Source organism: Falco rusticolus, chromosome 14, assembly GCF_015220075.1.
Source record: "Falco rusticolus isolate bFalRus1 chromosome 14, bFalRus1.pri, whole genome shotgun sequence".
NCBI lineage: Eukaryota > Metazoa > Chordata > Aves > Falconiformes > Falconidae > Falco > Falco rusticolus.
The window spans coordinates 16,465,039-16,478,255 of record NC_051200.1 but is presented as its reverse complement, the minus strand read 5'-3'; the positions used below and the strand labels follow the sequence as shown (position 1 = coordinate 16,478,255).

Below are 13,217 nucleotides of genomic sequence, written 5' to 3'. Positions count from 1 at the left end.
GCTGCTCCATCCCATTATTAGGGGAGGATACGAATAAAAAAACCCAACCCAAACCCACCCAACACCGAACCAAAACCCAACACACCCAAGCAAACAACCAAAGCCCCCCATCCCCCGCCCAACTCACAGTACCCCCTCCCCCCCCGCCCCGGTCGGTGGGACTTCCAGGACCGGCTGCGCTTCCCTGGCCCTGGGGAGGGGAGGCAGAGCCGGGGAGGCGGGGGGAAGGAGGGGGCCAGGGCCAGGCAGACACAGGGAAAATCGCTTTTGTCTCCGGCACGGCGAGCGGCGCAGGGGCTCGGTGCTGCGGCTGCCGGAGCCCCCCGCTCACCGCCCCGCTCCGCTCCCGCAGGCACCGCGGCGGCGCCGCCGGGCTCCGAGGCAGCGCGCCGGGGAGCGGGCAGCTCGCCGCTCCTCGATTTTTTTTTCCCCTCCCCTTCTGTTGGTGTTATTTCTGCCTTTTCGGCGTAGAGGATCCCCCACACGCACGCACGCTGCCCCCCGCCCGAGGTTTCTCTGGGTCCAGCCGGAATCCGCGACGCTCCCGGGGATTTTCCCACCCAAGCTGGGGTCTATGAGCGGGAAGGTGATCAAGCCCAAAGAAGAGAAAGATGCTTCCAAGGGTAAGGCAGGCGCAGCCGCTCCGATGAACAGCATGTTCCCCGGCCCGACCGCGGACAGCCCGACCTTACCGCGCTGGGGCGGGGGGGGGGGAGGGTACCGCTCCGGTGCGAGTCCGTAGCTCGGGGGACCCCGGGCACGGGTGGGGAACCGGTGCCCGGCGTGCGGGGCGCTGCACCGGCACCCCGGCACGGCGCGGGGGGGCCCGGCTCAATGCGGCACCGGCGAAAGTAAGTGCCCCCCCTCCCTGCGCCAGGGGGAGCCGGGCCCCCTGCCGCCGACCGGGCGGTTGCTCGGCGCTGCCGGCGGCCCCGGCCCGGCCCTGGCCCCGGCCGAAGCGTGCCGGGCCGGCGGAGCCATCGCCATGGAGACGCGGAGCCGGGGCCCCGCCGGTGCCGAGAGGCTGGGGGGTGCATGCGGACCCCCCAGCTGGGGCCGGGCACGGGAGGCTGCCCCATCCCGACCGGCCCGCGGGACCGGCGGGGCAGCTGGGGGCACGGAGGGGGCGGGGTACCCGCTCCGGGGGTGATGCCTGGGGGGGTGCAGTGCACGCGGGGGGTGCATGCCCGGGGGCGGGGTGCCCGCTGCGGGCTGCCACGCACAGGTGGCTCTGCCCTCCGCCCTGCGGGCCCGCAGCCCCCGCGCAGCTCGCTCTGCGGTGGCACCCGCGCTCGGGGGCTCGGAGCGCATCCGAGCGGTAGCTGGTGCGTGCGCTGGTATCTCTCCAGTAAGTGGTGGCTCTGTGGATTGGTAGGTAAAGCTGTGTATGTCACCCGGCGTACAGCCGTGCGGCAGGCTGGGGCTGCCGGGGCGCCCCGGTGAAGGGTCTGCGCTTGGCCTCCCCGAGAGAGGGGAAAAACCTGCTCCGCGTTTACTAGTTTTATCAAACGTCATGGGCACTTCCCTGTCACTTTTTTTTAGCAGCCTGAGAGGCCAAATCAAAACAAATCATCCTTTCTACTATTTAAAAAAAAACTTTTCGGTTTTTTGATTTTGAAAGTTTGTGTTTAACACCAGATTTTTGAGACTTTGTGTTCTTTTTTCCTCCAACTCTTTCCAGTTGTAACTGTGTTAGTGTTTTCCTCAGGTTATGTTTTTTTTTACAACATAATCAAATTCACTATTCGGATGCATTGCAAAACCTTACATTTTGTAAATAAATATTTTTTGTCTTTACATTATTTTCTTTGATGGTGAGGGTTTTTGGGTTTTTTTGTTTTGTTTTATGGTGGCCTTATTCACTAAAATGCTCTTTAAATAATTTATTAAGCAATGCAGAACAAAAGACTCCTGCCTTTCTGAGGAATATTTTGCATGATTTAGAACTGTGTTTATAATCTTACACAAAAGGAATTTTCCATACTTGTGTTATATTTGTTTGAAAGCTTGCTTTTTAAATCAAAGATATATTCCCTTTTGTGCTATGATTACAAGTTTTAACGACATTAACTTCATGCTTGGGATTGCCTGTGTATAGGTTTTGGGACATATCTGTATTTGAAAATGCGGAGACAAAGGCCTTTGTATCTGCTGTTAATGAGTCAATAATGACTGAGATGCACAAGGCTTTGATTCCAGGGGTGACAGTGTAGCAGAAGGTATATATTCTGAGAATCCCAAGAAAAACAGTTGATGCTGATACTCTGCTTCTAGGAGATGCTGGTACGCTCTTGGAGCTCGTATAAAACTTTCTCTGTTATCACAAAGTAAAGAGGCAGTTTTAGATACAGCAGGAGGAGCTGGTACATGTATGAGGTGGTTCTAGTACTGCTGTATAAAAGTGAGTGATGGTTACTGCTTGTGAAATAGGCTTTTAAAAGGGGTCCAGGGGTAGTGGTAAGGAGGTAGTATTTACCAGTTAATGTGTAGGCTGTGTGGCCTTCTTTACAACCTACAACCTCTTGTGTTGTAGACTGAAATAGGACATTTTTTTTTTTTTCCTCTGAACCACCTGAATTTTCTTTTGGCGATTGCAAGTGTTATTGCCTTTAGAGAGAATGTTTAATTTGCATCTAGCCATAGTAAAAACAGGCTGGTGGTTTTTTTGTTTGTTTATACAAAGAAGCAATAATTTGTCTGGAAAATGGGATCCATTTCCTGCACGTTTCTGCAGCCATACTGTGGCACTGGGTATACTCCAGTCCAAACAGAAGCCTGTATGTTTTTGAGTTAGTTACCTGCTCCTTCAAAGAACAATGCAATCAGGTTTCATATGAGAGTATGTTATTGTGGTGATATGTTCATGTACCCCACATCCTGTAAGATATAGGATGTAATTGTAATACCTGCTGTAAATGCAGGTGTCCCAGGGCTATATTTGCATAATAAATGTGGAGTACTTTGTTAGTGAGAACAGTGTCAGCCTTTCTTACTCCTGAAGCTTTCTTATACATGACAGGGTTGTGCTTGAGATGAGACTTTGCTGTATTTCTCCAAAGAACTCGGGGAGGGCCATATTCAGCCCTAATGTAAGGAGCTGCTTTGTGTAAGTTGTTGAATGGCACTTTCTGCAACCAGTATTTGGGGTGGGTCTTTGTAGAGAAACCTGACTTACACAGAACCTTGAAAGGCCATGGATTTCAGTAGGAATCGGCACAGTCCAGTGCAAGTAGCTGTCTTGCAATGGGTATTTTAAGTTAAATTGCCCTCTCCTTAAAGGCTGTGGTGGTATCAGCGGAGTTGCGCTGGTGTAACAGAAGTCCCAAAATCTATTTTTAAAGAAATAGGTTTCCTTCACATCTTTTCTTAAAGAGGAAAGTAACTACTTGCTTCCGAGTTTGTTGGCCCCACTTGTAAGCTTTGCCTAGAAAACCCGGTGATGATGATTTTCCTCACTATTTTGCTGCTTTTAAACCTGGCTGCAGATGTTTGAGAATTAACTATCCCAATCTAAATAAAGCTTATGGATTAACCTGATGAAGTCAGGGATGTGCACCTTTACTTTCTGCAAAACGCTGCATTAACTGTGAATGTATAAGATATTAGTGTTGATTATTATTTTTTTTTAAACTGTGTGAGTGTTGAGAGAGCTGCAGGATAGCCTAGGTAGCCTCCAAGCTGCTTTACAAATGTAGTTCAGCTGGGCTGCTGCTACAGTGGGGTTTATTTGTGGTAGTGAGCAGCTTGTTTCAGAAAGCAAGCTTGTCCCAGCTGTGTTGGTGGTTTCAAGCATGGGGCAGGTTCCTGTGTCTCTTCTCATTTTGTGCTCTCTCGGGGATTTGCAGGAGTACGAGGACCTGGGTAACAACAGCTCAGCATCCTGCAGAGGTAGCTTGATGGTTGGTAACCGCTCTTCCTCAATGGAAGTTAGCTATGTGCTCAAGAAATCCCCCCAGGTACATTCCCACTGGCTGCAGTGCAGTTCCCACCAGCTGGGTTCTTCTCCTGCCACGTAGCTGGTGTGCAGAGCGCCGTGTGTGTGGCAAGGCAGGTGACTTTGCCCAGTTCTCTCTCAAAAAACGTTTACTTTGCACTTTGAGAACAGTATATCCAGTGTCCCCAGCAAGCCTTGGGGCTGTATCAACACAACCCATTTTGAATGAAATATTTGTTAACCTTTTATCTGGGGGAGAGGCATGGGGCAGTAGGAGAATACAGGGCATTAGAAAGTGAGCCGAGACCTGCTGAAATCCTTGTACTTTGGATCTGGGCCTTAAAGAGCTCGTGCTGTGTGGTATTACAGCCAGACTCTTTCCAGAGGCTGCTTTGCAATTTGTGTGGCTCTTCCAAGCAAAGTCAAAGGATGGAGTAGAGAATCTGAACCTAAATCTGATAAGTTCATCTTCATTTGGTTTTCCTTTTACTAATTAGTTTATGTGCTGTTGCCTTCCCCATCGAGGCAGGCGCAGGGGGATCTTTTCCTGTCGCCGTGCTCTTACTGAAAGAAACTTGGGTAGCTTTGCCCAGAAGTCTGATAACCTCAGCTGTAAGCAGTGAGAAAATGCAGAGAACATTTTTTTTCTCCAGAAAGCAAAATAGGAGGAGTATTTTCGAAGCTGATACACTCTTCTCAGATTAGAAGCTATTGAAATAGTGACAGTAAGGGTGAAGACTTTGGAAGTATAGGTACTATTCTAATTCAGTGACAGCAGAAAACAAAGCACTTAGAGAAAGCACTTGGCAGGAAAAATAGAAGTCAGAATTTTGAGGTATCTATTACTGCTTTTCCTGGCTTTATGGGAATATAGTATAATGCGGCTTATGATTGAAAGGTCTGTAGAAAAGCTGACAGAAATAAAGAAGCTGATCTCAACAGTTATATTTCTATAGTACTGAATCATGAGAAAGTAACTTACTTCAGGGACTGAAGAAGAGCGGTGCAGAGGCAACATGTAAGCTGACCATGTCTTGGTCTGAGTCCACTGAATCAAAATTAGCAGCAAGTGCAGACCCATGTGAGAAGGGGGAAGGGAGTGTGGTGCTGGCACCCTTATCTGCTGCTTGGCCAACTCATGTGGGAGACAGGGCATTTCTTTTGTCTTTCTATCAGAAGTTTGGGTGCCAATTCTTTTGCATCCCAAACGAAAAGCCCCACCAAACTCCATCAGCAGCTGCAGTTTGACATGAACTTGAGCCTCTGTTCAGGCAGGTGTTTGCCAGCAGTAGATTGGCTCTTATTCGGTCAATTGGTGCTATTGACTTATGCATCAGAACTTGTGTTTTTCATAAACATTTAATGACACTAAAGAATGAGTAGTTAAACTCAATGCTTTTATTTTGTTTGCTTCACACTAGAAATCTCTGTGCCTCCTGTCTGAAATTTGAGATTGCAGATCCACTTTGAATAGATGCCTGCGTCGCCCACTGGAAAGCGACAGCCAAAATCTGAGGCATGACCCACCCCATCCTGGATTTTAATGCTGCAGGTTACAATACATACCCAGCTCTTGGCTGAGGTCCTGATCCATTCAAAATTCCTATTGACACCAGTGGGAGTTCTCTGTGTCTGCCTGTGGCATTGCCTCTGATATAGTGGGTGGTTGTTAATGTGCCCATGCTTGGAATATTTACAGTAACTACCTCCTGTTATGACTCATTATCTGTGATTGGTTTTGGTTCCACAAACTACAGTAACTCTTTATAAAAGAAACGTCCTTCCCTCTCAGTCCCAAGGCAGTGGTCCCTGACATCTGTTGGTGAAACACCAGCAATTAAAAAAATGGAAGTGACCTTTGAGATCAAAACGCCAGCACATTCATGCTGATGCTCTGTAATGGTTTTCAGTGTTAGCTGAGGAAATCCACAGTAAGGCAGTATTTTCAGGGACAAGCTCCAAACTCTGCGGTTTGTGATACTGTTGGTTCTCGTATGGCTGCTGTCTGTGGCAAAGGACTTGTGTTGTACAGAAGGTAGTAAAAGATAGCCATCTTTTTTGCTTCTGGAGGAAAAAATAATAGTTGCTTCTTGGCAGATGTCAAATCTCATCTTCAAAGGAAGAACTCCCAGGCAGATGAAGCTTGAGGGATGAGTAGCCGCACAGAGCATTGCAGGGGGCTGCAAAGGGGTGAGTACCAGCATCCACAGCAGATGCATAAGAATTGGTATGGCTCAGGCTTCTGGCATCTCTGATCTGTGGCCACCCACAATATGCTGGAGACTTGTCATTAAATGTATTTGTGCCATTTACCGTGATTTCCTGCAAGGCATTGGTCTTACCCCTGCACTTTGGGGAATTTCATGCTGCAGTGTAGTCTTGGGTCAAATGAATGTTAATTTTCTTCCTCTGTTCCCCATTGTGTGTTATTGCTATAGTGTGCTTAGGAAAAGAGTCAGCTCCAGGGTTATTTGAACCACTTTCTCAGGAGCAAAGATGTGGGAAATCCTGTTCCTCGGTTTCTCCCTGCAAAGAGTGTATTCATGCTTTTATAAAATCATCTGTGAATCTAGATGTGTGGTCGATTCTGTGTACAAACAAACCATTTGTATATCTGGGAGGACAAGCTTTGCATCCTAGATGACCTACAGCTAACTCTTTTCAGTCCAGGATCTTTGTGTTTGTCAGTTAATGTGTATCAGAGAGGAACTGCTTTGTTGATTACTGGGTGCTTTTATAGATTTGGTGGTTTCAGATCTGTTTTGTAGGACTGAAGCTTTTGTAGCCACTTGGATCCCTCATAGTGAAGCCTGGCCCTTGGGTCTGTGTTCCCCAAACATTGCTTTTCTTTCCTTGACTATGTTTCTTGGCCCAACAAAATTCCCCACTTTTCCCAAAACATGTCTTGGCCAAGCTTACATGAAAAGACATATGTTAAAAACCAAAATGAAACAGCTAAAGGAGTATGTTATTTACAATAATCCTTTTATGTTTTTGTGTGGTAACTTGAGTAAAAGGTTTCTTTGAATTGTCTGGTTTCTTGCTTAATATTTGTATTGTTTTGCTGAGAGAAACAAAGGCAAAAATAATTTGAATTGCACCCTCAGGCAGGTAACCATTCAGTTCTTTTCATGAAGAGAGTGTACAGTGAGACTGTTCTGCACTTAATTAGTTTTGTGAGAGTGATGTATAAGGCAAGGTCAGTGCTAAAGGAAGAAAGGGCTGGCATGGATTGAACGCTGCTTACGTTGTTTGAATAATTAGAGCATCACACTGAGGTAGGAGGGAGCAGAGGGACTGAAATGAAGTGGGAAGAAGAGGTATTCCTGAAATAGCAACTGAATTGCCATTGGGCTGGTTTGTATCACACACACACCGTTCAAGATTGACTAAATCTGAACTAGTGGTGCTTCATTACCTTTGATGCTGTGGGGGTGATTGTAGCTGAAATGAAGGTGTAGTTGTAGAGATTACTCTCTTCTGTGGCCCAAGTAATCTCTAGATGCTTTTCAGCTGAGGCCTGACATAATTGATAGAAGGCTCTGTTGGTTGCTTTAAGAATAAATTGTTTAACAAAGTGCTTGGTATTTTTGATACATGTGCTTTTAGATACCACCCAATTCAGGATGAATTCCTTTTTGTCTTGGTGGGATCAGATCAAATCTACGCATCGTGTAATCCCCATCTGACCTGGGTGGTCCACAGGCATTTGCTGGCTTTTGTAAAGTGACGGCTTCATCTCTGTTCATCAGTTTTAGACACCAGCATAGGCAATCCAGTAGCATTGCTGTACTGCTCTGGTGGGCTTCTGTCTCCATGTTCGTGTAAGGTTTAACAACAGAGACTGGCAACACAGACGTGGGATTTCATAAACAGTAGTGTTTGTGAGTATTTTTCTTATCTTCTTCCTCCTCCATCCCCTTAAAACATAGTGTGCCAAGAGGGAATGTACTCATGGTGTGTTGACCTTGGCCAGCTGCCAGGCGCCCACCCAGCCCCTCTTGCTCACCCTCCTCAACAGGAAGGGGGAGAAAATGAGATGGAAAAGCTCATGGGTCGAGATGACAAAAACAGGGGAATCCCTTACTAATGACCGTCACGGGCAAAACAACCTTGCCTAGGGAAAAAATAATTTATTGCCGATTAAAGTAGAGTCGGATGGTGAGAAATAAAGACAAAAAGTCAAATGCCTTCCCCACTCCCCTTCCTTTTCCCCAGCTTCATTCCTCCACCCCCAGCTCCTGTAGCTGCTCCCCTGCCCCAGCAGCGCAGCAGGGCTGGGGCTCAGGGTCACTCCGTGGGCGCTCGCCCCTGCTGCTCCTTCCTCCTCACGCCGCTCCCTGCCCCGCTTGCGTCCTTCCCGCGAGCTGCAGTCCTCCGGGGTAAACCTGCTCCAGCATGGGCTCACCATGGGCTGCGGCTCCGTCAGGGAATACTCAGCTGCTCTGGCCTGGGGTCTCCGCCTGCTCCCCGGCGGTCTCCACTGCCCCGCGGCCTGGCGCGCCCGCTCCCCTCCGCCTTCACCAGCCCCGGCGCTCCAAGGGCTGTCCCTCATGCGTCTTCCCCTCATTCCCCCTGTCTCCGAGGTGCTTTCCCAGCGCTCCCAGGGTTGTTCCTCACACGTCTCCCCCTCACTCCTCCCGTCTCCAAGGCACTTCCCTAGAGGCGCCAGCACATGGCTGCGGCCGGGCTGTGGGGAACCGGCCCCGGCCTCCCCGCACAGAGGCCCCGGCCGATGGCACCTGGGCACGACACGGTTGGACTTGCAGGACAACGTGGTGGCTGAAGAGGGCTTTGTGGCTTAGCCTCAACTTCTGATGACGAAGGTAGCTGGCTAATTGCAGTTCTCATTAGAATGGGACAAGTGAAAGGAATTACACAGAAAATTCACTCTTTCTCCTGGCAGAAGGTGGTCTTTCCCGTTGTGTCAGTGATTTCAGCCGGGACTTCAGCTCCTCATGCAGGAGGAGGAGGTGATGGCCCCGAGCTCTCCGCTGCCAGGAGGCTCATGCAGGTTTTATTGACACACTTGGTTTAATTATAGAAGTTTAGGAGTTCTGAACAGTTTTCCCCTGCCCCCCATAGCCTGTGTTTGCAAATCCAGTGGTAATTAGCACTAATCTGGTTTTGATTTTTCTGTTTGTTTTGTGTATTGAATCCTTGGAGTTTTTCCTTGTCTGTTATAGGTGAGTTTTTCCTCAATTTTAGAAGTATTTCTGATTTTTTCTAGATGAAGGGGAAAAGTACATAAAATAGGAAAGATGCAATGGAAAGAAAGTATGAAAGAACCAGAGAGGAAGGCTTGACAGGAGAGGGATGGGGAGAAGGGAGTGTTGCCGAATAAGCTCCAAGTCAACTGCACCATGTCATTTGCTCACGCCTGGCCTCAAACTCTGTCTTACCTGCCCATCAGACACACAGGGGGAGAGAGAAGTTTCTTCTGATTTTTTTTCAGCCGTTTCTTCAGGAGTTACCAAAATCACAGAAGGCAGTAGGCACCTTTTTTACTTCCCCGCCCCTCCCCCTTGCATCTCTCAGTAGTTCCCTGGTACTGGCCACAATGTTTGTTCCAGTAGCTCAGACTGGATTGACTTCCACACATTGTCAACGTTCTGTCAAATTGCTTACGTAGAAACTTTTTTTTCTTTGGATTTTACATCTGCTATGAATTTCTATACAGCTATCTTTATGTTCAATAGACATACAAATATCTTATGTTGCTCTTGTATCTCAATCTGCCCAAGCTGTGCTACAGTGCTGTCTTGAAAATGTTAATTTTTTTAATTGTAATTATACACAGTACTCTGAACTGCTGTCACTTATGCTTTGTTCCTCTGAGTGCTGCAAAAGAATAAGAAACTATGATGGAGCCAATTGCCACTGCAAGCCATTGTCACTTCTCATGGGGTGCAGAGCTGGAATACCTGAACCGTGAAGGTCTCTTTTCTAGTGAAATAAAGATGTGGTGGTATTTTGGGGAGTTGTAGTATTGGTGGGAATCGCAGGCGTATGCATTGCCTGGGGGAGTCATGATTTGTAATTGTTTTGAGACCATCGTGTAGTACAGGTGCTCCCTCCTACCCACCACTGCAGATGTTGAAGTAATAATTCTTCTGACTGCAAATAGGAGGAAGGTCTCTGCAACCATACTGATGTATGATCAGTGCAGGTTTGTCATGTGCTCTGCTTTACGTTTGCTTCTCATCTTGCATACCAGTGACTGAATGTTCAGAGACTGCCAAAAATAGCTGGTTTCAAGTGATTGGGCAAGGAGACCTAGAACAACTTTCATTTGCTGCTCTTCTTTTCTCTTCTTCCCTGTCTGCCCTGTATTTGCTTTCTGAAGAAAGGATGTTATTTTTTTTTTAATCTATTTTGGTGGAAGTCAATAAAAGGTGGTGAAAGTGAAGTGAGTCAAAAGGGATCAAATGGCAAGTCTCTTCTCTGGTCACCTGATGGGAAGGCTACAGCAGCAGAAAGACAGTGAGGCCAGTTCCAGGAGCTCAGAAAAGATTTCTGGGATGAAGCGTGACCTGTTTCTGTTCCACCCCAGTGTCAGGATGCTTCCTGGCTAGGGAAGCAACAAAGCAATGAGTCTAATGCTGGAGTTTGTTATCTGGTCTGTTGAGCTTACAGGCTTGTGTTGCGTGGCCACTGGAAAGCTGCGTCTTTGGCTGGAAAAGGGGTTTTGGGGTTGGTTTTTTAGCTGGTTGTTGTTTTGTTTGGTTGTTGGGGTTTTTTCCTTTTCAAAATACCAGTGCAGAAACCAGTTTTTAAGTGTTGTTTCTATAATTGTGGCTTTGGGAAAATTTTCTATCACATGGTTTCTAGGATGTTGGGAGTAACAAATTGGTACAAATAATAGCCTTTTCATATAGGGTATCCAAGTAGTAGATGAAGGAAATGAGTGAAAGCTTTGTGGCTATTCATGTAGTAACTCATATATGAGCAGAGAACAGCACAGAAGACGGAAGGTAAAATTGTACTTTTTCCTAGTAGTGCATTTAAGAACAGTGGATGTTCTTGTTTAGGACACTGAAGTGGCAGCACTGAATACAGAGGAGAGCAGGATTATGCAGAGCTGTGAAAATTGTCAATTCTTTTTCATGGCAGCTTTCAGGGTTTAAACACTTGTATTTGTTCCCTCATTGAGACATAAGCAAAACTTCTTTGAAGCTACTCAGGAAAAAAGCATACCAGAATTATTTTACGGAAAAAGACCTGTCAGGTTTTCCATCTATGTCCTTGTTCCACCCTTGATCTGAGAAGCCCTCCAGTCAGAACTGGGATGTTTTTGCAAGACTTTTGAGTATGATCAGAAAAATTGGTTAGGCACTTCTGAACAATGTTAGGAATACATTTTGGAATAAAAGGGTTTGTGGGAAAAAAAGGCACAATTTCAACGCAGTGGAGTGGAGGATGGTGAGAAGCTTTGTAGTGAGGCAGGGAGGTTTTGTATATGTGCCTTTTGGACTGGATGTGTCTTGTTTTTATTTCACTGCGCACTGTATGGTGAAGAATGAACTTTCAATTGCTTTGCGATTTGTGGAAGGAATAAGAGATGCCAGAATGGGAGTGCAAGGGGGAGAAAGTGTGATGGAGTGCCAGGAGAAAGCAAATCCTGTGAAACTTTGAACGATAGAAAATTAGCTTTGAAAAGGCTCTGGAGAGCATGAGGAAGCTGAAAAATGTAATGGAAGAGGCGATATTATGGGTGTAATTTATCACTGTTTCTGGGAGCCTGACCACGTATTTTCTTACTGCAGAGTGTGGATTTATGAAGACCAGAAGAGAAGCACTGAGGGTAGCCGAGGCGGGAAGTGATTGGTGGGAAGACTTTCAGTGGAGCCAGGGTCAAGGGAGAGATGAAGTTAGTGATGACACAGAGATGGAGGTAGAGAGGTACGAGAAGGAAAGGGAGCTTCTGAATTTGCTGCAACTCCAGGGCTTCTCATAAGAGGACCAAAGATACAGGTTTATCAATGACTGTTGGCAGGAGCTGGCAAAACTATTAGCATTTGAGCCACTGAAGGTGTTGCAAATACTGAGTATACAAAGAGAAATACCTTTGCATACCAGTTTAACTTGCTGAATTGATTGCCTAAGTAGGTTTTGGGAGTTTTGCAGATTGTCAGAAAAGCAGTCAAATTTTGAAGCGGCAGGAAAGGCTGACTTCTAATAAAGAGAGACAGTACTTGGCTTACAAATTAAAAAAAAAAAGTTAAGTAGCTGTGTTGGAAATGAGAGACTCAGTTCTGTCGAGTGTAATGGTCTGATTAGTCAGAACTCAAGGATTTAAAAAAACTTCTGTCACCAAGTGTGATTTTTCACCTCTTCAGTGTCCTAAACTGAGGGTATTTTGTGTTGCTTGTTAAAATCTGTGTCCTATGTGTACTGGTTCAAACACCCAAGAATGAAACTATACATTTAAATGAAGCCTTCAGATATCTCCCTTCTACGCTTGAGTTTCCCAGAGTTTGCCTGTCCGCTTACCATTAACCCCCCCCTCCCCCCCAGTCTATCCTGGACTTGCACCATATTGAGACAAGTACTACCCTAATAACCAGTCCTCTGAAAGCCCACACATTGCACCAGTGTCAGTGAGCCCCAAAAATGAGGTCTGGAATTATTATTTGATTTTTTTTTTTTCTACACGTGGGAAACTCTGTCACAGAAACATAAATACCTTTACTGACGTGTTGAAAGTAATGTGGTGGTACATGCACATTTCCATTGAATTCAAAGTGTGTGCTTCTACTGGACTTACCTGAATAATTATCAGATATATATTTGGGATTTGGAGGCCAAATCTTGCTTTCACTGATAAAGTAGCTTGAAAGGAAATTTAGGTACTTGTCTTTTCTAATGGTGTCAACGGGGTTAACTTCTGTAGTAGTTTTGAAAGGGAAGAATCCCCAACTGCCATGTCTTTGAGACTCTTAGCAGTAATACTGGGCTGTGGTGAAAGCACACAGGTTTGACAACCTAAAACACTGCAAAAAACCTTGACAATGTGTCCTGCAGGGTGCCAAGCACCTCTACTTTTCATTTACCCAAAAAGTCTTAGCACTCTGGTTTGGGCCCCGTATCACTGAATGTCACATATTCTTGTCGTGTTATGTTCCTATTGTCACAAATTCTTACATTAAATGTATTTCAGAAGGACCAATTGACTGTGTATGAGGAAGACGGAGTGAGTGGCAAAAGGCTTATAAAAGAAATCAACAAAACGTGGCACGCTTCCATGCCTCCCATTCAAACTTGTGTGAATGAGCTGTTTGTC

The 13,217-nt window shown here is 46.4% G+C and overlaps 1 protein-coding gene across 2 annotated transcripts in view; it reads left to right on the top strand.

Moving 5' to 3' along the window:
* The first annotated feature begins 226 nt into the window (after window positions 1-226).
* FGF13 (fibroblast growth factor 13) overlaps window positions 227-13,217 on the top strand; it is a 263,266-nt gene continuing 250,275 nt past the window's right edge. The window contains exon 1 of one of the 2 annotated variants that reach the window (XM_037407800.1): window positions 227-623. In XM_037407800.1, the coding sequence (XP_037263697.1) occupies window positions 575-623 (49 nt within the window). In that variant the 5' untranslated portion in view covers window positions 227-574. The remainder of the gene's footprint in view (window positions 624-13,217) is intronic. The other variant, XM_037407802.1, reaches the window with a different exon arrangement.